The sequence below is a fragment of the Capra hircus genome, chromosome 4 (genome assembly GCF_001704415.2).
Source record: "Capra hircus breed San Clemente chromosome 4, ASM170441v1, whole genome shotgun sequence".
Lineage (NCBI taxonomy): Eukaryota > Metazoa > Chordata > Mammalia > Artiodactyla > Bovidae > Capra > Capra hircus.
In genome coordinates, this window is record NC_030811.1 from 19,322,388 (window position 1) to 19,344,880 (window position 22,493).

The 22,493-nt window shown below is 41.6% G+C and overlaps 1 protein-coding gene across 2 annotated transcripts in view; it reads left to right on the forward strand.

The window, feature by feature from the left end:
- DGKI (diacylglycerol kinase iota) overlaps nt 1-22,493 on the forward strand; it is a 514,485-nt gene that overhangs the window by 482,267 nt on the left and 9,725 nt on the right. For both annotated transcript variants that reach the window (XM_018046893.1, XM_018046894.1), the window contains exons 31-32: nt 16,738-16,774; nt 18,501-18,600. In XM_018046893.1, coding sequence (XP_017902382.1) covers nt 16,738-16,774; nt 18,501-18,600 — 137 coding nt within the window. The remainder of the gene's footprint in view (nt 1-16,737; nt 16,775-18,500; nt 18,601-22,493) is intronic.

Genomic DNA, 22,493 nt, shown 5'->3' on the forward strand with positions numbered 1-22,493 from the left:
AGAAAACACGATATTCTTGTAATCACCTCTGCTTCGCTCACGGGCAGTTCTCACGGTCACTGCATCTGCCTCATGGGTCTCTAAATGGCCGGTAGATATATGACTCTGAAGATCATGCAGCCAAACCCATCTCTTCTGTCTGAAAATAAAATCTTACTACGATCTACAGTCCAAAGATCACTGTATATTGATGGGTGGCTATTTTTAACCTTTTAGTACCACAGTCAAATAATAAAAACGGATCTGTAGCTGATTTTTATTAAAATTTGTGTTTATCAACCTGATAGTCAATTCAGGTTGACTGAATTGATGGTCAGTTTCATTCATAACATCAACTTCATTATTTCTAGTTGTTGAGGAGCATGGATGTGAAATCTACCGACATTGTCAGCCTAATTCTCCATGTTGTTTAAGAGCTGAGCACTTTGGTTCAACCATTTCTGTTGTTGTCATTTGTCTTAATAGCTTTAGTTGCTGATATGATTTTATAAACTTGCACATTTAGAACTGAAAACTGTCTTTGCAGAACTAGTCATCTCTCTTAAATTGCAGCAAGCCCTTTGTGGTGTGTTTGAAGTCAGGGACACATACCCAGAAAACATGACACCTTCTCTACTCTGTAATCATCTTCTTAGTGTGGTCTCTGCTCAGCAAATAGTCTTGCCTGATTAATAATGATGCTGACTCTGAAATTCCCCTGATTTGATGGAAAATAGCCTTTGCTGAGATGCCTCTGTAAGGCTGGGGTTCAGAGATGTCTACCAAACTATGGCATCGTATTGATAAGTTAACGTTAGATTTACGGTCGATGGATCTGATCAGTTTGAATTCACATAAATAAAAGAATAAATCCATGCAGATTTTATACTGTGGCAAAGATCAAGAGACACCCCTTCTTGCCATCTGAGTTGCTGCAAACCTCTTGAAATTGTAATTTTTAAATTTTTGTGTTTTAAACTTGATTCAGGTCCTTCCTTGGCTTTATAGTATATAAATCCTAAAGACTGTTCAAAGACCTGCCTGTCAGGATGCCTTTCAAGACAAGGGTCCTAAGAAATCAGTGGGCCCTTTTCAAGGAGCATGACTGATGGGACTTGTTTGCCTCCTGCATCCTTACTCCAGGGAACACCTCTCTCCTCTCTGCTTCACCCTCTTCTTCATGTCTTATTGATGGTGGGGGTCCGCAGACAGGACGCCTCTTGAATGGGAGTCGTGAGAGCTTAGTCATTCTCCCAGGCACACATTCAGCCATGAATTTCTCTTCTCAGGGCTCTTTTAAACACGGGCTGGGGGGCCATGGGACCTGTGGTTATTTCTCAAAAGCCACAGGAGGCTTGAATTTTTCTCGTCCCTCATCTTCTTTGGGACGTCTTCCCTTAAATACACAACACGCTGCTTCCCTTTATGAAAAACTGGAATTTGGGCAATGGGAGGGTTGAAAAGAGAATGGAGGTGGGAGAGAGAGCCTAAGAATACCACAAGGACCCGGTGGAGAGAGGAGGACGGGAGGGATTCCCGAGGAGAGCCCCCCACCCCCCAGCGGTTCCTGCTTTTCAGCTCCTTTCAACCATATTTTTGCCCACTCCCTCCTCCCTCGTTGTGCCCTCCCAGAGACTTTTGTGGCATCTTAGTCTTTAACCACCGGGCACATTTTGCTCTTTTGTTTTTATTCTCCCAGCGCCCACCCCCCTCTGCCCCCTACTGTGTTTCCTGATAGAAATCTCACTCATGCATTTCCTTTCTGATTTCAATGGCTTACTTTGTCTTCCCTCTTTTTCTGCCTTCAGTCTTTCTTTTCTCTTTTTTTTCCACCCACCCCCCTCTCTGCCTCTGGTCCCCGAGAGAAACGACCCCCGTCCCGCTGGGACAGGATGATGGTGCTGTTGAGAGTTCCCAGTGCCGGCTCTCCCCACATCTGTGCAGCTTTTGTCGGCGCTCAGGAGGATTTGGAATGGTCTGCTGGCAGCGTCAGGGAGACTAATGGGAAATGAGGTCCAGAGGGAGAGAGGCCACAGGGAGGTGGGGGGACAGCAAAGGGGATTTGGATGGCTCGGTGTGGGAAGCAAATTAAAGGATGCGTGTGACAAAAGACACATCATATATAATACAAGCGCGATGGTGATGATACAATTGCATGGGTTCCTGGAAGAGCCTCTGGGATGAGCACTGACTGGGCAGTCGATTTGAAGTTTGGAAGGTTTGACTACTTACCACGCTGTCACTTTTTCAACGTTGGGAAATTTGTGAAGTTTTGCTTCTCTTTTGAATTCCCTGCCCCACATCCGAAAACTAATGTGTTTCTGCCCACAATGTATTTTTCTTTCCCCTTTATTTTTCAGACCATTTCTCAGATAACGTAGCTTTTTTTTTTTTTTTTTTTAAATCCATGTTCCTTTTATGGGTCTTTCTCTCTTAGGAAAAAAAGTGTGATATTGGCCAGGATCCAAGTGGATTTTTAAATGTTATTGATTCATTCAAAAAGTCTGTCCCATACACTTTTAAACAGAAATATTATTGTAATAATCACTGCTCATCTTTATTGTTCTGAGTGCTTTATGTGTATTTATGTATTTGATTCTTACAACAAGCCCACGAGGTAAGTTCTCTTATCTCTACTTGACAGGTGGTAAAACTGAAGTGTAGTAAAGCTGGATGACTTGCAAAAGCTCATCCATGATATAAGATATGGTCTCTGCTGTGCATATTCCTAAAACTCAGTAAGAGAAATAAAGCATGGATAAACAACCACAGTTCAGGGTAGTTTGAAATGAATATCATATACAGGATTCTACTGATAACTGGCATCTATGGAAGGGCGATCACCTTCTGAAACATTCATGGAGAAATCTGTACCTATAGCCCCTCAATAGAGATTCAGTAGTTGCTTCCTAGTGCAAGTCAGCTGGGGGCTGAACTGTAGGTGTTTTAGTAAACCCTGGGGAGACAGAAAGCCAAGACTTCTATTCAGGGAACAGTCAGGAATTCTCTGCTGATAATTTAATGGCATTCCTTCCAGTTCCTTAGGGGAGATGCATAGTATCCACAATCAGAACATATGTATACATGACAAACAAAGCCCAAACCCAAATGTTCCCCCATTGATCTATTTGAAGGAATTCCATCCTTATTTTCTCTTTCTCCTGTTCTTTACCTATGGCTGAGGCTGAAATTAACTTTTCCAAAAATCACAGTTGCTACTTTTCACATGTATTTTTTTCTTTCCAGGGAATATACTTGTGGTCTTTGTTAATGGTTTTTGTTTTTCTGGACGTGCTCCCACCTCCAAATCTTACACTCATGCTACAAATCTACACAGGGCACTATTAGACAGCATGACGCACTGTTTTTGTTCCAAGAAAACGTAATTTTTATTGTTTGCAAAATGTAATTCTACTCATGTACATTTTTGTACAAAATTCCTTTTTATCTTTGAATCGAAGTGTAGTTGATTCACAGTGTTGTGTTAATTACTGCTATACAACAAAGTGACTCAGTTTTATGTGCTTGTATACACACACATATTATTTCATATTCTTTCCCATTATGGCCTCTCACAGTATACTGAACACAGTCCCTGTGCTACACAGTAGGACCTTGTTATTTATCCATTCTGTATCTGTCAGTTTGCATCTGCTAATCCAAACTCTCAATTCACCCCTCTACCAGCGCTCTCCTCCTTGGCAACCACCAATTTATTCTCTGTGTCCCTGATTCAGTCTGTTTCATGGATAGGTATGTTTGTGTCACGTTTTAGATTCCACATAGCAGTGATAGCTTGATACACTATTAAAAATAGCTCCCATTAGGTCACTGGAGACACACATAGGGAGGGAAAGCCCAGTTCTATCTCAGACTCCATGTGGCATTCACGCCTCTGTCCTTTCTTCTCCTAAATCTTCTTGCTGTCAGTTAAGTCCATCTTTCCAGAGTCCATCTTTCTAAAACCTTTAATTGAAGTTTCTTTGGGTATTAATTAAGAGCAAAAAGATACATCTTGTTTTAGTATCAGCACCTCTGTCAAGGACGGAAGATTGGAGAGGAAGGAGGAGACGATAAACAGCTCCAGGCGTGCCTGACTCCCAGATAAGAGGATCAGCTCTGGAATCCTGCTGGCTTGGCTTCATTTATAGTGATTCTTGTCAGGAGTTTGAGGAACAAGCTTCTTTTCTTTGTCTCAGTTTTTTAGCACAGATGAAACTGCTTTATCATCCTCACACTGCACGGAGGCATGGACCCTGGAGCCCGCGGACCCACTGTGGTTGCAGCTCTGAGAGCACCAGGTGACAGTGCTGAGGAAATGAGATGAGACCCCTCAGTTCAGCTCAGTTCAGTTGCTCAGTCATGTCCGACTCTTTGCGACCCCATAAATCGCAGCACACCAGGCCTCCCTGTGTTATGCCGAGTCGCGAAATCTCTCAATGACCACCAGGAAGCCGGTATCTGATGCAAAAGCAAGAGAGTTTTTATTATCAAGCTCGAGCTGGGGCTCCCACCGTTACTGACACAGTGGCTAAGGAGAGGAGCCCGAGTTTTGGGTTACACTGCTTATATAGGGAATATTCAGGTGAAAGGGTAACAAAGGAGGTGTTCAGGCTGAAGAACTACTGATTGGTTACCCTCTTCTATAGGGTTGTGTGTGGATTTCTGATTGGTTTTTTTTTACTTCCATGGTAAATCATTACTTCCAAGGTAAATCACAAATTCTTGAACTTAAAGGCAGGAGGTTTAACCTAAGGGCTGATTGGCTCGTGCATAGCGGGGCAGGTTTAGGCAATATCCAAAGTCTAAGTCTGTTTGCCCAGTACCTTTGCAAAATGGAGCTCTTTTGCAGATGGAGTAGCTTAGGCTCTTCATTCCCCCCTTCTCAAGGATCCAAGACAGACCCAATCATGGGTCTGTGGTTAGCTTTATATTGTCTTTTACCGGGGGTGGGTTTGGTAGGGCTGCATATTGGGACCTAAGCACCCTAAACTGCACCATGTTGATGCGGCCTTTGATAAAGTTTATTGACTTGTTTATTAGACACTGTCTGAAGGTGAATAGCAAGAGTAAAATGATCAGGGGCCCAGCCAGAGAAGATATGAGAGTTGTGAGCCGGGGAGATGAACTGAACCAGGATTCAAACCAATTTTGAGACATTTCTCTTTCTCTTTTTTCTGATTCAGCCCTTCTCTTTTCTTGGCCAGGGACTCCCTGACTACCCCCGAGTGATTCACATAAAAACAACGTTTTTCCCCTAACACAGCACATAGGCCCTCTGAGAGACTTCATACTCAAGATACTTCTTGGGAATTGGGGTGGAGGTCTCTTTCTTCTGTAACTTCTTCCTGCTGTGCATGGGCATAGGCCTGCCTAGCAGAGCAGAAGTCTCTCTACCTGATCTAAGTTGGGGTTTTCCACATCTGAAACCAGCTTCTACCCTTGTAGTAACAACAGTTTAGTTGGCCTGTCTCAGAGATGAAATAGATAAGGGCCAAACAGGAGACCTAACAGGATGGTCATCTCTGGTCCCCAGAAACAGAAGGCAGCATTTGGGGTGAGGGTTGCAGGGTTTGTGACCCCTTCTGATTGGTTGGTGGTGAGGCAACAGGGCTGTGCTCCAGGAATCTTGTGTTCAGTCTGAAGTTAGCATCTTCCACCTGGGTGGGGGCTCAAAGACATTGTTAAGCATATTTCTTTCAGTAGGAACCAGGACTCTGGAGGCTGTACCAACCTTTGATTGTTTCTGGTTTTGTATCCCTTCCCTTCCCTGATTAGCAATTATTTGAAACCACGATTTGGAGTTCAGGAAAGGTCAAGGAGGCTGAACAAAGTCTATATCCTACACATAAGAAATGGAGAACACAGAACCGATCTGTACCCCAGAGCCCCACAGAGTCCCGCTCAGTTTTAATTTGGGGGGAACTAGGCAACTATGACTGTGATAACTTCCTGTCAAAATGGGGCATAGGACTGCCACAGCTTGGAGTATAGACACTGAACTGGAAGTATTTCTGAGTTCCAAGTTCTAGATCTGAGTCTTGTATGATTAAAATCCTAATCCCTTGGTCTGCCACTTTGGTTAACAGACCCAATTAGAAGTAGTTGGAGGAGTGATAACTGGAATTTAGTAGACAAAATAAATCTCATTTCTTTTTAGAAGAATAGGTCTGAAACCCAGTCTGGACCTGGCACTTCAGGGAGACATGTAGCCATGTAGCCAGTTGCCTAGTTTTATAAAAAGTAAGGTTACTAGCTTCCAGCAGACATTGTTTTGAAAATGGTGGCATCCAAGCCTGATACGACTCAGAAAACTCAAGTGTTTAGCAATACGAGGTCTAATCTGGAAGTACACCCGTAGCATCGCCTAGTTATTTCCCAGGATATCTGAACCATAGCTACTCTATTTTGACTTTTAATTGTAAACTTTTCCTTAATAGCCAAAGCAGATTTCACCGTTAATGACGTCAGTGTTTCTCTAGGTACGAGAAGATGCAAGAATTGGGATTCATAAAATCTTCTCCTGAAAAGATCTAACTATCTGAAGGCCTGTTCTGCCAGTTTTTTCCAGAGCACAGAGTGCCTCATTTCTGATTTTCACCCTGAACTCCTTTCAGGGGCGTTGAAAGTCGGCACTTGCAGCGGCCATGATTTAATCTTTGCAGATGTAGATGGCAAGTGTCAGTCTTCAGTTGGCAGAGCCCCTTTTTGCTCATAAACTTGACCATGATTTTGAGGGGGGCATTTCATGACCATTTTATCCCATGGTGCTGAGAGTGTCCATTCTCAGATTTGGCAAAGATTCTGTTGACAGGCCACTCAATGTGCTGTTACTGGACTAGGCCATAAAACAGTATCCAAAATTCTCTGGACCACCTGTCTTACTAGCTTCTTGGTCCAGGAAAATATTCCCTCTTGTTGCTTCTTGCCATATCTAGAGTTACACTGCTACCATCATCGATCTCATATGGGACTATATATTATTCTATTAGAGGCCTCACACATATATTTGACAGTGTAAGAAACAGCAATTTTGTAAACAGGTGAAATACAAATAACATAGCCAGCAGTATTAGTAAAGTCACAAGTAAGACTTATGTTAAGAACTTCCATTAGATGTAGCCTAGTATATCTCAGGTCATCTGCACAGTGACCAGAATATGACTATAATTTTTTAAGTAAATTTTCTCAGGGCCAACCAGTTAGAGTCTGGTAGTAGAGAAATTTACCAAGGTAACCCAGAACTAGACACAGCTAATTGGCCACAAACCCAACAATTGGATTGATTTTGAAACTAGCATAGGATCAGGCCTATGATAGAAAAGCATTTGACTTATATGCAAAGGTCTAAGAAGTCAAGAAAACATAAATGATCATACGAATCAGGTCCAGCATCTCGGGGAAGCTGTCTCCCTCTGATGTCATCATCTTCTCATCCTGGTGTAGTGTAGTTTTTCTGATAAAAAAGTCCTTCCATCCATGTTGGAGACAGTCCCTTAATAAATGTCTTTTTCCAGTCCTGGTTGCAGGTCATGAGGCATCTGATCTTCATCCAAAGATAGATTACTGAGATAAGCTTCAGACACAAACTTAGGGTGTTCTTCAAGAATTCAATTAAATTTTACATTAATATCACATAACAGCAAAGAACTACCTAAGAGATGAGTCTTACTAGATGCAGACCTCTATTAACAAACTGGTATTAACATTTTGAAATATCTTTTTCTCCTTAAAGTTACCCTTATTTTTACTAAATATAACCAAATTAAGGCTAGTTTGTTTGCAAAATAGGTCTGTTTTCACTAATTTTGGTCTGATGATTTTTATAACCATAATTGATTATAGGCTTTTTATTTTGCTGAAACATTTATAGAGTCTCAGACTGAACTTTTAAAATAAAACAGGTCTGGGAAACTCACACCAAAGGGCTTATCACAGATTTTGCCTAACAAATCTAGGTGAATTCTTCCCTTTTTAAGGTCTCAAAAATTTCTTGAGATATTTATACCCATGAGATAACCTTCCTAACTCATTTGATAAACTTACTGGAAACCTAAGAACTTCCAATTTTTGGAGGAGTCAGATAGAAAATATAATTGTTTTGTTTATAATGTTTAATTTTACCTAAGTATTGTCATAATTAGTTTGAGGGGAAGATTTTCCCTACTCCCTGAAAACATAAGATTCAAACCCATAATTTTTCAGATAGAAACCATAAAAGTTATAAGCATATTTGCTGGTTCATTCAGTCCTTTTGTTAACTTTTGTGAAGTCATCAGGTTTTCCATTAAAATACCAGGACATATCAGAATGTTAAAAACTCCATATAATTTCTAGGATATCTGTATTAGTTATTTTACCATACATTATAACATGAGCAGATTTATTACTCATTTGATACTCTTTTCCATGTAATTTAACCAACCAAATAAACACAGTTTAATATCTCTCTTTGGGATGTTCCAGGGGCCCTCTGAAGCATCCCAAAGTTAGCTAGAGATCAGAAGAACTTCAAAAGAATTCTACTTAGGAAGTTTTATCAAAAATCAGTTAAAAGGGTTTAGAACATTTGGTCAGATTTTAAGTTATGCCAATCTGGAGAGAACTATTTTAGATGGATATTTCTAAAGAATAATTATTCTTAATATAGTTTATATAAAAGCTCATATCTCATTTATATTTTTTAGAAGTTTTTTTTTTCACTTAAGGTAATTTCCTTGTTGACAAAGTTGTAACAGATATAATATTTAACTTATATTAAACCTAGGTACAATGAAAATATTTTACTTAATGTTAATTACTCTAAGACATGTCTATATTAAATAGGTCAACAAACAAACGTTAATATCAGCTATTTAACATTGAATATTTCCCAGTTCACATGAACCTGGAATTTATTGTTTAATTTAGAATTACTTGATTTGTAAGCGCTTATCTTTTTTAAGCCAAATAAATAGAGCTCATAGACAAATTAACCTCAAAAATATTACCCAGAGACAGAGACATACCAAGACACATTTAGACAGACACAGTGCAAATCTAGCTTCAAGTCTTTTTTTTTTTTTTTTTTAGTGTCAGGAGTTAGAGATGGTTGAACCCAGGTCTCCCATATTGCAGGCAGACGCTTTAACCTCGGCTCTACCAGGGAAGCCCTTAAATACAAGAGTACAGTCCCTCAGAATACCTCCTATAGAGACACAGAACTTCAGATCTAAGTACTAACATCAAAGATTTCAAGGGAGGAAAGGAAGCTAGGTTGAAAAAGGAAGGGGGAGGAGGCTTATTAGTTCCATATTCCTTATCAGGATCTCATGCAAATGGTTACTATGGTGCCTGGCCAGGGTGGGCGGTTTCAATCAGTGTGCTTCCCCTAATTCCCCCCTGCAAGATGGGGTATAGCGGCGCCGTTGGTTCAGTTTTCCTAGGTTTCTTCAGATTCTCTCCCACCCGTGTCACCAACACCCGAGTGGTAGAAAGTTCCTGTTGAGGCAAAAAAGATGTTACCCAAGGAGGGGAGTGTACTATGATATTTTCCCACACTATGATATAGGGGACTTGGTCAAGGTGTCCAGCCTGCGGTCACAGGATGATATCTTGGACTCGGTGCACAGTTTCCAAGTCAGACGTGCCTTCCGAAGGCCAGCCCACATGGAATGATGGCCATTCGGTGCTGCAAAAAAGTAATTAGTTTATCTTTCTTAATTTTAACACTGAGGTCATGGGCGCGCTTCTTGACCTCTTTAAAATGCTCAGTCATCAGAGATAGAGGAGTAGGGCTAGATTGACGTTGCCCCATCGTTCCTGAATCAATCAAGCGTTGGTCAATTAACAAACAACACAGACAGACAGACAGACAGAAAAAACAAACCTTCATGAGTCCAAAGGCAAAACTGAAAGTAGGACCACAGCCTCCGGCCGTTCAGCGGGAGCGACCCGCTATTGTCAACAGAGTACAGGGGCACTCCATCCCCTTTGTCAACAGAGAACAGGGGCTCTCCGTCCCCTTCGGGAGGGTCGGGGACGTCTCCCAACGACCCCCACCGGTGATCCATCAGCGCGTCTGCCTGAGTCATATACTGGTCTCAGAAAACAGGCCTTATCAGAGACAGCAGAAAAAACTTACCGGTTACAGGTAACTCTCTGGATCGGTCTTCCCGGGAAGCCGATGGGAGATCCCGGACGAGCCCCCAAATGTTATGCCCAAGTTGCGAAATCTCCCAATGACCGCCAGGGAGGCAGTATCCGACGCAAAAGCAAGAGAGTTTTTATTATCAAGCTCGAGCTGGGGCTCCCACCGTTACTGACGCAGCGGCTAAGGAGAGGAGCCCCGAGTTTTGGGTTACACTGCTTATATAGGGAATATTCAGGTGAAAGGGTAACAAAGGGGGTGTTCAGGCTGAAGGACTACTGATTGGTTACCCTCTTCTATAGGGTTGTGTGTGGATTTCTGATTGTTTTTTTTTTACTTCCACGGTAAATCATTACTTCCAAGGTAAATCACAAATTCTTGAACTTAAAGTCAGGAGGTTTAACCTAAGGGCTGATTGGCTCGTGCATAGCGGGGCAGGTTTAGGCAATATCCAAAGTCTAAGTCTGTTTGCCCGGTACCTTTGCAAAATGGAGCTCTTTTACAAGATGGAGTAGCTTAGGCTCTTCACCTGTCCATCACCAACTTCCAGATTTCACTCAGACTCACGTCCATCGAGTTGGTGATGCCATCCAGCCATCTCATCCTCTGTCATCCCCTTCTCCTCCTGCCCCCAATCCCTCCCAGCATCAGAGTCTTTTCCAACGAGTCAGCTCTTCACATGAGGTGGCCAAAGTACTGGAGTTTCAGCTTTAGCATCATTCCTTCCAAAGAAATCCCAGGGCTGATCTCCTTCAGAATGGACTGGCTGGGTCTCCTTGCAGTCCAAGGGACTCTCAAGAGTCTTCTCCAACACCACAGTTCAAAAGCATCAATTCTTCGGCACTCAGCTTTCTTCACAGTCCAACACATCCATACATGACCACTAGAAAAAACCATAGCCTTGACTAGATGGACCTTTCTTGGCAAAGTTAATGTCTCTGCTTTTCAATATGCTATCTAGGTTGGTCATAATTTTCCTTCTAAGGAGTAAGCATCTTTTAATTTCATGGCTGCAGTCAACATCTGCAGTGATTTTGGAGCCCCCAAAATAAAATCTGACCCTGTTTCCACTGTTTCCCCATCTGTTTCCCATGAAGTAATGAGGACCACATGCCATGATCTTAGTTTTCTGAATGTTGAGCTTCAAGCCAACTTTTTCACTCTCCTCTTTCACCTTCATCAAGAGGCTTTTGAGTTCCTCTTCACTTTCTGCCATAAGGGTGGTGTCATCTGCATATCTGAGGTTATTGATATTTCTCTTGGCAATCTTGATTCCAGCTTGTGCTTCATCCAGCCCAGTGTTTCTCATGATGTACTCTGCATATAAGTTAAATAAGCAGGGTGACAATATACAGCCTTGACGTACTCTTTTTCCTATTTGGAACCAGTCTGTTGTTCCATGTCCAGTTCTAACTGTCGCTTCCTGACCTGCATTTAGGTTTCTCAAGACCCCTGCTGCCTAAATATTTGTGCAGTTGTTACCAAATGCAGGGCTGTGTGCCTAACATACAACGAGGCCCAAACAAATGGAAACATCAGAGTTTGGAGCAGAGAAAGGTTCATTGCAGGGCCAAACAAGGAGAACAGGTGGCTTGTGTCCCCAAACCTCAAACTCAGAGGGTTTCAACAAAGCATTTTTAAAGGCCAGGTGAGGGAGAGGCATTGCGGAGTATGTGATCAGCTCATCTGATGGTGAGTCATGGTAGTGTCACAGAGGTTAACGTTATCAGTCCTTAGGGGCCAGTAGGCCTGGGGGCTCATGATCATCAGTTAACTTCTTCCATTTGTTGGTGGTTTCAGCATCTGTAAAACAACTCAGAAATGTGCATCAGACACTATTTTCTAGGTGCTCCAAAGAGGAGCTGTGTAGGAGGGGTCTGTCCCCAGGAGAAGTCCCCACAGCGTCCTGCTTGGTTACACAATTATCAGTAATGGTGGGAACAGACACTGGTGAGGCCACTGCTCATGTTCATGGAATTCCTTGCAAAATGAATGGCTTTGCTGAAGGTGACAGGAGCTCTCTAAAAGGACCATTAGGCTCTGTAAGCATGCTCCTGACCTTGTGGAGTCTGCCTCGTCCAAGACTGAATAGGCCTGGAGCACTTGGTTCTCAGAACACTGAATTGGAGTCAACACTTACTTCAAATGTATGTGGGAGCCAAGGCACCCTTTTATATCACCTTCCCTCATTGATGTTCCAGCACCTTAACTTAATGTAACCTGCTGTGTTATGTCAGAGAATAGAATACTTAATTATACCTAAACATTACACATTGCATGTAGTGTCCCAGCTACTGTTTTAAGCACACTTTTTTGTATTAACTTATGAAACCTCATAACAAACCTATGCGATAAATACTATTATTAATTGTAATTTATGTGTGCAGTAATCAAGGGACTGAGAAATAAAATGAACTTGCCTGAGATCTCGTGAGGGGCAGAGATAGCTGGGATTTGGGACCAAGGATGTTCAGCGCCAAAGCCCTCACTCTTAATCACTGCACTAGACTGCTTGACACTTTAGGGGGATTTCGGTGGGGCAGGGGGTGGCGGGGGTGGAGAGTTATCACTCTAGTTTCCTTAGAATCATAGGACTGAGGAACAAACACGAATGAACAAAATCCTCGTTGAACCTGTGAAACAGGGAATGTGCTAGAAGGGTAAATAAAAGTGTTCTTACACTTAAAAGATGTCGAATAATTAAGGAGATAAGGCATACATTCAGAAAGCAAATGCACAGTACAAGGGTCGACCTCAGTGTTATGGGAGTTCAGAGATGGAGTCAAAGGTGGCCTTTTCAGAGGACCTTGTCACACACTGGGCTTTTAAAGGGTGTGTAAGATTTAGGTGAGTGTGCATGCTCAGTCGTGTCCGACTCTTTGTGACCCTGTGGACTGTAGCCCACCAGGCTCCTCTGTCCATACGGTTTTCCAGGCAAGAATACTGGACTGGATTGCCATTTCCTCCTGCAAAGATTTAGGTGTGTGGGTAGAAACTGCTGCTCTAGATAGCTGGAGGGAGCAAGCTCTCAGAGCTGGGAGAGTCTGAGAAATATTTGGGTGATCGTGCAGCTACCGATTTAGCTTATACAAAAAAATGGAGCCTTGAGAACAAGTTGAGGTGGAGTAGTTCCAAGTGAAAGACTGTGAACTTCAATGTTTTAAATACTTGGGGAGACAGAGGGCATATTATGAATTTGAAGCCTAGAAATCTAAATGTTAGATCTTTATATGTTTTCTTAGTAACAGTCCTGCACACTCATTATGTCCCTGTCAGAGACCTATTAGGAAGTGTATTTGTCAAATAGGACAAATTGGAACAAGTAATAGGACAGACATTTCAAGAGAAGATTCACCTGTCCTAAGGACCATAGATGGAAAGAAAGGAGGGGAAGTTGGTGATGTAGCTCCTGGATGACCAGGAGGATTGTGAATATCTCCCTTCTCCTTGACCAGTGACTTGTTTTTATTGAAAAGTGTAGTGATTTACAATGTTATGTTAGTTTCAGGTATATAGTGCAGTGATTCAGTTTTATGTGTGTGTAACACATTCACACACTCACACACACACACACGTATATTGAAAAGAAAATGTATCCTTATGTTATTTTTCAGTACTATGAAATGGTGAGTAAACTTCCTTGTGCTATACAGTAGGTCCCTGTTTATTGATTTTATATACAGCAGTGTGTTTAGGTTACTCCCAAATACCTGATTTATCCTGCCCACCTCCTTTCCCCTTTGGTAACCATAAGTTTGTTTTCTATGTCTGAGAGTCTGTTTCTGTTTTATAAATAAGTTTATTTGTATCATTTTTTTTTTTTTTTTAGATTCCACATATAAGCAATATCATGTGTTTGTTTTTCTCTTCTGGCTTAGTTCTTATACTCTCTAGGTCCATCCATGTTGCTGCAAATAGCATTATTTCATTCCTTCTTATGACTGAGTAGTGTCCCACTGTGTGTGTGTGTATATATACATAAATAAGTGAAGTGAAGTTGCTCAGTCATGTCTGACTCTTTGTGACCCCCATGGACTGTAGCCTACCAGGCTTCTCCATCCATGGGATTTTCCAGGCAAGAGTACTGGGATGGGTTGCCATTTCATTCTCCAGGGGATCTTCCTGACCCAGGGATCAAACCCAGGCCTCCCACATTGCAGGCAGACGCTTTACAACCTGAGCCGCCAGGGAAGCCCAGCATATATATATATGCACCATATCGTCTTTATCCATTCATCTGCTGACGACATTCAGGTTGTTCCCATGTCCTGGCTATTGTAAATGTGCCGCAGTGAATATGGAGGTGCATGTATCTTTTCGATTTAGGCCTCGGAATGAGATTGCAGAATCATATGGTAGTTCTATTTTGAGTATTTAAAGAACCTCTATACTGTTCTCCATAGTGACTGTACCAATTTCCGTCACCACCAACAGTGTAAGAAGATTTCCTTTTCTCCACACCCTCTCTAGCATTTATTGTTTGTAGATATTTTTGATGGTGGCTGTTCTGACTGGTGTGAGGTGATACCTCATTGTAGTTTTTATTTGCACTTCTCTAATAATCAGTGATGTTGAGCATTTTTTCATGTGTCTGTTGGCTATTTGCATGTCATCTTTGGAGAAATATTTATATCTTCTGCCCATTTTTTTATGGGTTTTTTTGTTTTGTTTTGTTTTGATACTGAGCTCTATGAGCTATTTGCATGTTTTGGTTGCATTGTTGCAGATATTTCCCCTCATTCTGGAAGTTGTCTTTTCATTTTGTTTATGCTCTCCTTTGCTATGCAAAAGCTTTTACGTTTACTTGGGTCTCATTTATTTTTGTTTTTATTTCTATTAGCCTAGGAGACAGATCCAAAAAGATATTGCTGCGATTTATGTCAGAGTGTTCTGCCTGTGTTTTCCTCTAGGAGTTTTATGGTTTCTGTTCTTGCGTTTAGGTCTTTGATCCATTTTGAGTTTATTTTTGTGTATGGTGTTAGAGAATGTTCTAATTTCAAGTTCTTACATGTAACTGTCGAGTGTTCCCAGCACCACTTATTGAAGAGACTCTCTTTTCTCCATTGTATATTCTTGCCTCCCTTGTTGTAGATTAATTGACCATAGGTGCCTGAGTTTATTTCAGGGCTTTCTATCCTGTGCCATTAATCTATATGCTTTTGGGCAAGTACCAAACAACTTTGATTACTGTAGCTTTGTATAGTCTGAAGTCAGTGAGCCTGACTCCTCAGCTCCATCCTTCATCAAGATTGCTTTGGCTACCTGGGGTCTTTTGTGTTTCCATAAAATTTTTAAACTTTATTGTTCTAGTTCTGTGAAAAATGCCACTGGTAATTTGATAGAGATTGCATTTGTTGATTGCTTTGGGTAGCATAGTCATTTTGACGTCAAATCTTCCAGTCCAAGAACACTGTATATCTTTCCATCTGTTTGTGTGTCATTTGCTCAGTTGTGTCCAACTCTTTGCAACCCCATGGACTGTAGCTTGCCAGGCTCCTTATTCATTAATTCAGACAAACATTTAAGCCTCTGCTTGGCACTGTGCTCTATGCCAGTCACCAACGAAGGACACAGAATTGGACAGGCATCTGCCACAACTTCAAGGGGTTTTCCAGCATCTAGTTGTGGATAGAGACAAGACAGCAGGTGATTTTAATATGGCTTGACAAGTGTCATGATCAGTAAGGTGATTGTATATCCCTACTTGTTAGGGATACTCTGAGTTTTGATGGTTACTTATATTACCCTCCTAATTGTAGGAAATAGGGTTAACATACAAAATGAGGAAACACATGGGCAGGGCATCTGATGCAATATTAAGAATGCAGTAACAGAGTGCTTTCTGGAGAAAATGTGTATCAGCTGATACCTGCAGGTAAGAAGTTGCAGGAAGGGTTTGGAGGAAAGCAGTAGTGCAGCGGGGGGGAAAGGTGGACATTCCAAGCAGTGTTTACAGGTTGAATTGAGTAAATTAGTGAACAAATAAGAAGTTGTGAATGTGAAAGCTCAGAATGTTTCAATTCCTGATGAAGCATCTAGAAACAATTGATGTTTATATATAACATTTCTTCCAGGTTTGAGGAGGGAAATTTTATGAAAAATAGAATTTTACTCTATTTCTAAAATAAAGAAATTGGGGTAGATAATGTCTTGACTTAGTGTAAGCTGCTAAGTGTTATATCAGATAAGGAACACTTGATAATACAGTCTCTCGTAGTTTTAATGGTATGCTGTATTAGACCTTCCCAAACAACCTGTGCTAAAAGTAGTCTTTAAAGCCCACCCAATTCTCCTTTTCCTCCTTAGGTAGCCACTTAATTATTCTTAATTTGTTCTATCCCTATTAATTTTATTTCTTCAGCTTGTTTCTTGAAGGCAGAGGCCATATTCTTTTTTATCTCCCATTCTCTACATATTGCCTGGTGATGATTGAGACACTGATGAGGGGGAGGTGGAGGGAGCATTTCTGTTTTGGAGGGGGAGGTGGTCTTATTATCCCTGAAACTAAATACTCTGCTCTTATTCAGCCTCCCAAAGTATTTTAATTCTGTGACTACAATTTTGTTTTTTTTTAATGGTAATTTTTGACCTTTTTTTTTGATGGGCATCTTGCTTTTCCTCTTCTTTAGGACCGTGCGAGTTATTGGATATGGCAGACAGTGAAACGTGAGTGTTGCCTTCCATTGTATAGTCCAGACTGTCTTCTTGAGATCATATAAAGACGCCCTACTTTCACTTGCCTTTATAACTGTAGAGCTAATCTTCTAAATCAAAGATTACACAGTAGAAATAGATGGTACCTGTCATGATGATTGCATACATAACCATTGCTGGTCTTCACTCAGGACTTCCTTCAAGGGAGGTACTTCTGCACTGGTGCACCTTGAATGCCAGAGAAGTCTAATGTACTTAGCTCTTAATTACCCATCCATTTACTCTTTCTCAACTGAGGTTTATAAGCCAATTAAGCCCTAATGCCCTAAGGCATCCTTTTCATGCAGTGAGACAGTTTCTCTATGCTAAATCTAGAATGGGACAAGTTATATGCAACCACTGGAGAACCAGGAACATAGTAGCTCCAACCATTTCCATGTTTTGTGCCTCAGAAGAGGAACCCTGGTTCAAAAACTCACCAGCTCTGCAGTTAGCCCCCAAACTGATAACATTTGTTGTCAACGTTTTTATTCCCAGAGTAGCACAACAGTTACAATTCCCCAAGCAGGGACAAAGAAAGTCTGAAAACATCTAACCCTGGAAGCCAGGAGGAGCCTCTAGAGAACTGCAGTGAAATATAACAAGGATAAAGAATGGGTGGGGTGGAGTTGTGGTTGTTCAGTCTCTAAGCTGTGTCCGACTCTTTGTGACCCCATGGACTGTAGCACACCAGGCTTCCCTGTCCTTCACTATCTCCCCGAGTTTGCTCAAACTCATGTCCATTGAGTCAGTGGAGTGGAGAAGGGCTAAGGAGACCGGAAGGAAGAAAAGTAGGAGGGGTTTAGCCATGAGTCGCAAGGAAGAAACCATCCGTTGCTATGGGAGCTTGTTCATATACCGCACATCCCGTCGGCAAGGTCGTCATTCACCCTAGCTTGGCATTAAGTGTCTTTCCAATTTCAGACTCAGGATGGGAACATCCTCCTCCCTCTGCTGTCTGTGGGGGTTGGAGAAATAGTCACTTTACCGTGGCTATTCCCCATCCTGAGTGGGCTGACCTCAGGCCTGCCGCTACCCGGAGGTGACTTGGGCTGCTGAACTCTCCCAGCGTTCTTACTGTCCCTCCCAGATATCCTCTGGGGCTGCCCCTCCCCTTCCACTCACAAGGAATCAGCAGGTCAGGCAGAGTGGGTGTCTCCTGGGTCTTTGAAGTCAAGGCCCAGGAGATGGTCTTCCCGGGGCCAGGTGGTCTACCGAGCCCTGCGATGTGGTGCTCTCTGCTGCTCCTCTGTGTACTCCATCTCATGTCGTTCCGGCTATGTCCTGATGTCTGCGGGACATAGCTGGAATGTCTACGCTGAGTGGCTGCACACTGTCCAGACATGTCTACGCACGTCAGTCTATTTCAGAGTGCCACTGAAGATGACTTACATCAGACTGTAGTCATTTAAAACAAAATCACTCAACCTACCTAACCAGCAAACACTGTTTGAAAAAGAGGCTGGAGTCAGATGTTATGGTGAGATGATGACCAACTCAAGGTACTTTTAGGACCCCCGTCAGCCACCTCCCCTGTCTGTGCCCTGCAAATGTGGTCTCAGCCGTAGGTGAGAAAGTGGCCAGGGGGCACAGAAGGTCAGCAGCAGGGGTAAGAGGCGACCCTCACTTCCCTCCCTGCTCCCTTTCCCCCACCCCCACTCCCGCCTCCAGCCCTTTACCCATTTCATCTCTGATTTAGGGGCGAGACTGCACTGCACAAGGCAGCCTGCCAGCGGAACCGGGCCGTGTGCCAGCTTCTGGTGGACGCAGGAGCATCTCTGAGAAAGACGGACTCCAAGGTAACTTGATGAGTGAGTGCAGGCATCCTCCCCCAGGGCAGGATCTCTGGCTCCATTGCCTTGGAGCAAAGGCATCCTTTCTGTACTTATGGAAGTGCCTGGGGCTTTGGAAAAAGGAGGACGAAATAAAGTGTTTCATTTAGAGAAACTGCAGTTTAAATGTATAAGCACAAAGGGAGGGTGTGTGCTTGTCCAAGGGGCTTCATAGACCTCTGAACACTCTGACCTCAGGACTCAAGGGGAGAGAGAGGCAGAGAGAAGAGTTAATAGAGATCAACCCCATAGAGTAATTTGCTATGATGATCTGAGGTCATGGTCATGGTTGGCTCTGAGTTTTAAAGCACCATCTAAGAAAGGACAAGCCACTTAACTGTAGCAGGTTACAGAGAAGAATTTTAATATATAAGTGAGGACTTTATTAAGTATGTGCTAAGTAACCTAAGTTTGGTGTCAATGAATGTAGACAAGAAACGGATAACTTAGAAGCCTATTGATGACTTCAGAATTGCTCATCACTTAAATAAATCTAATGGGAGCTGTGTGTGGTTTTCACTCTGGAGTTTCCTCCAACTGCAGTACATTGTGACATAGCTTTCTCTCTGATATGGACCTTTCTGTCCTTTCTGAACCAGTTTCAGTGCTTGATTCTTTATTTCCCTTGTGACCCACCAGATCCTTGCTCTCTGAGGTCCCTGGCTGTCTTAATTTTGATAAATCTAGACTATTGAATTCATCAAGCCGGTCTTCATTTCTAGCGGATCTATTACCTGTCTGGTTAGCTAACTGGGTGTAAGATTCCAAATGGCAGATAATTACTCACTGTGATATACTTCCCAGATGATATTTGCCCTCAAGTGCTTTGATGTATAACCTTAGTGAGAGGCACAACCCAGGGAAGCAAGATCAGCAGAGGCCAAGATTTGAGGTGGGCTTGGCCTTCCTTGCTAAGGCCACTCAAAACACTGCAGGGCCCTTGCCTGTGCACCAGAGACTGGTCTCAACTCAGGTGGTAGAAGGGAGGAGCAAGATGAAATAGAGGGACCAGGAAGAGACTGGGCAAGAGACTTGGCCCCAGAGCAGATGGTTCTTTTTTAATCTAAGTTTCTGAATCAAATAAAGGGACTCAATGTTCCTTGATATTTCTATATTGTATTATGTATGTATGTCCTCTTTTCAAAATGCAAAGTTTTATTATTTTTATTGTAAATATAGTACAGCCTAACAGAAAACTCTAGCAATGCAAAAACTTTTTAAAAAGTAAAAATTCCTAGAAATCCACAATCTAGACCTATATACCATTAAAATGTTAATGGTTTCTCCTCATATGTGGGTATGTCCATTTTTCTCTCTCATTTCCTACAGGTAGGGAAAGTCAAGCTATACTATATGCTATTGTATAACCTACATCTGCACCCAACATTTTGTTTTAGAGAGCTTAGCGTTTGGAATAGTAGAGCTATGCTTCATCCTTCTCAGGGATCCTCTAATTTTTTCCATTCCCTAATTTTATGCTTGGTGAAAGCTGAATATCATAATTATGACTGGATCTTCTCCTGGAAATTTTTGGAGAGAAGCAATATTTTGAGAGAATTTCTCTCGATAGAGAATGGCTCCTTAAAAATCAACTCAAAGGCCCGCTCACTCCACCTCTGTTTAGAAACTGGGAATCTCAACCTCATTCATGTTGATGACAAGATAATCTCTTTAAAAAAATGTTACAAAGAAACTTATTTACAAAATAGAAACAGACTCACAAATCTTGAAAACAAATTTATGGTTACTGAAGGGGAAAGGAGGAGTGGGGAGGAATTAGGAGTTTTGGTGAAAGTTTTGGAAAAATTGGGAGATTATCTATTTTATGTACATACTACTACATATAAATAAAATAGATAATCAACAAGGACCTACTGTATAGCACAGGGAACTCTACGCAGTATTCTGTAATAACCTATATGCAAAAAGAATCTGAAAAAGAATTGGGATATGTGTGTGTGTATATAAACTGAATCACTTTGCTGTATACCTGAAACTGACACAGTATTGTAAATCATCTATATTCCAGAAGAAAAAAGATACACTACAAGTACTGTAACCAAATTGAATAAAATTATAGGAACTTGAAGCTATGGCTAAATATTAAATCCCAACTAAATAGATAAAAAGTTTAGAGTGTTTAGAGCCATTGTTACATCCCTTTTTTCTTCTATTCCGCATGCCCTTGTAGGCTACTAGGATCAGACTTAATTGAAGTTGATACCATCCATTGCAAAAGATAAGGCTGAGAAGTGTTTGATAGTTTCTGTAATACTTGTGTGCATTTTTATACTATTTATCTGGTACAGTGATCATGCCTCTATCCTTTCCTTAGAACTTAATATCATTTTGTACATATACACAATGGACTATTACTCAGCTATATAAAAGAACAAAGTAATACCATTTGCAGTGACATGATGAACCTAGAGATTGTCATACTGAGTGAAGTCAGTCACACACAGAAAGACAAATATCACTTATGTGGAATCTAAAAAGATGATACAAATAAATCTATTTATAAAACAGAAATAGAGTTACTAATGTAGAAAACAAACTTATGGCTACCAAGGGGGAAAGGGAGGAGGAAAAGGGTAAACTGGAAGATTGGGGAATAACATATACACACTATAATATGTAGATAACTATAACTAATAAGGACCTACTATATAGCACAAGAACTCTGCTCAGTACTCTGTAATGACCTATATGGGAACAGAATCTAAAGAGTATATAACTGATTCACTTTGCTATACAGCAGAAACTTACACAACACTGTAAATCAACTGTACTCCAACAAATTTCTTTTTTTAAATATCATTTTTAAGTAGATACCATTGAAAAAAAATTAGAAGTGTCAAGGATGGTTAAGTATGTCTATAAACATTCAAAATAATGGAGACCATTCCTCCTTTAACGGTTGACTTATGTTTATTGGCCTCATTTTAGAAATATTACGTGTATAAATATACATCAGTTCAGTTCAATTCAGTCACTCAGTCATGTCCGACTCTTTGTGACCCCATAGACTGCAGCACGCCAGGCCTCCCTGTCCATCACCAACTCCTAGAGTTTACTCAGACTCATGTCCATTGAGTTAGTGATGCCATCCAACCATCTCATCCTCTGTTGTCCCCTTCTCTGCCCACCTTCAGTCTTTCCCAGGATCAGGGTCTTTTCAAATGAATCAGTTCTTCACATTAGGTGGCCAAAATATTGGAGTTTCAGCCTCAGCATCAGTCCTTTCCAATGAATGTTCAGGACTGATCTTCTTTAGGATGGACTGGTTGGATCTCCTTGCAGTCCAAGGGACTCTCAAGAGTCTTCTCCAACACCACAGTTCAAAAGCATCAATTCTTCAGCACTCAGCTTTCATTATGGCCCAACTCTCACAGCCATACATGACTACTGGAAGAACAATAGCTTTGACTAGATGGACCTTTGTTGACAAAGTAATGTCTTTGCCATAACTTTGGTCATAACTTTCCTTCCAAGGAGCAAGCGTCTTTTAATTTCATGGCTGCAGTCACCATCTGCAGTGATTTTGGAGCCCAGGCTCTATACAGTCAGCAAAAACAAGACCAGGAGCTGACTGTGGCACAGATCCTGAACTCCTTATTGCCAAATTCAGACTTAAACTGAAGAAAGGGAAAATCACTAGACCATTCAGGTATGACCTAAATCAACAAAATACATATAGCATTATGATTTTTTGTTGTTCAGTCACTGAGTTGTATCTGACTCTTTTGTAACTCCATGGACTGTGGCCCATCAGACTCCTCTGACCATGGGATTTCCCAGGCAAGAATACTGGAGTGGGTTGCCATTTCCTTCTCCAGGGGATCCTCCCAACCCAGGGA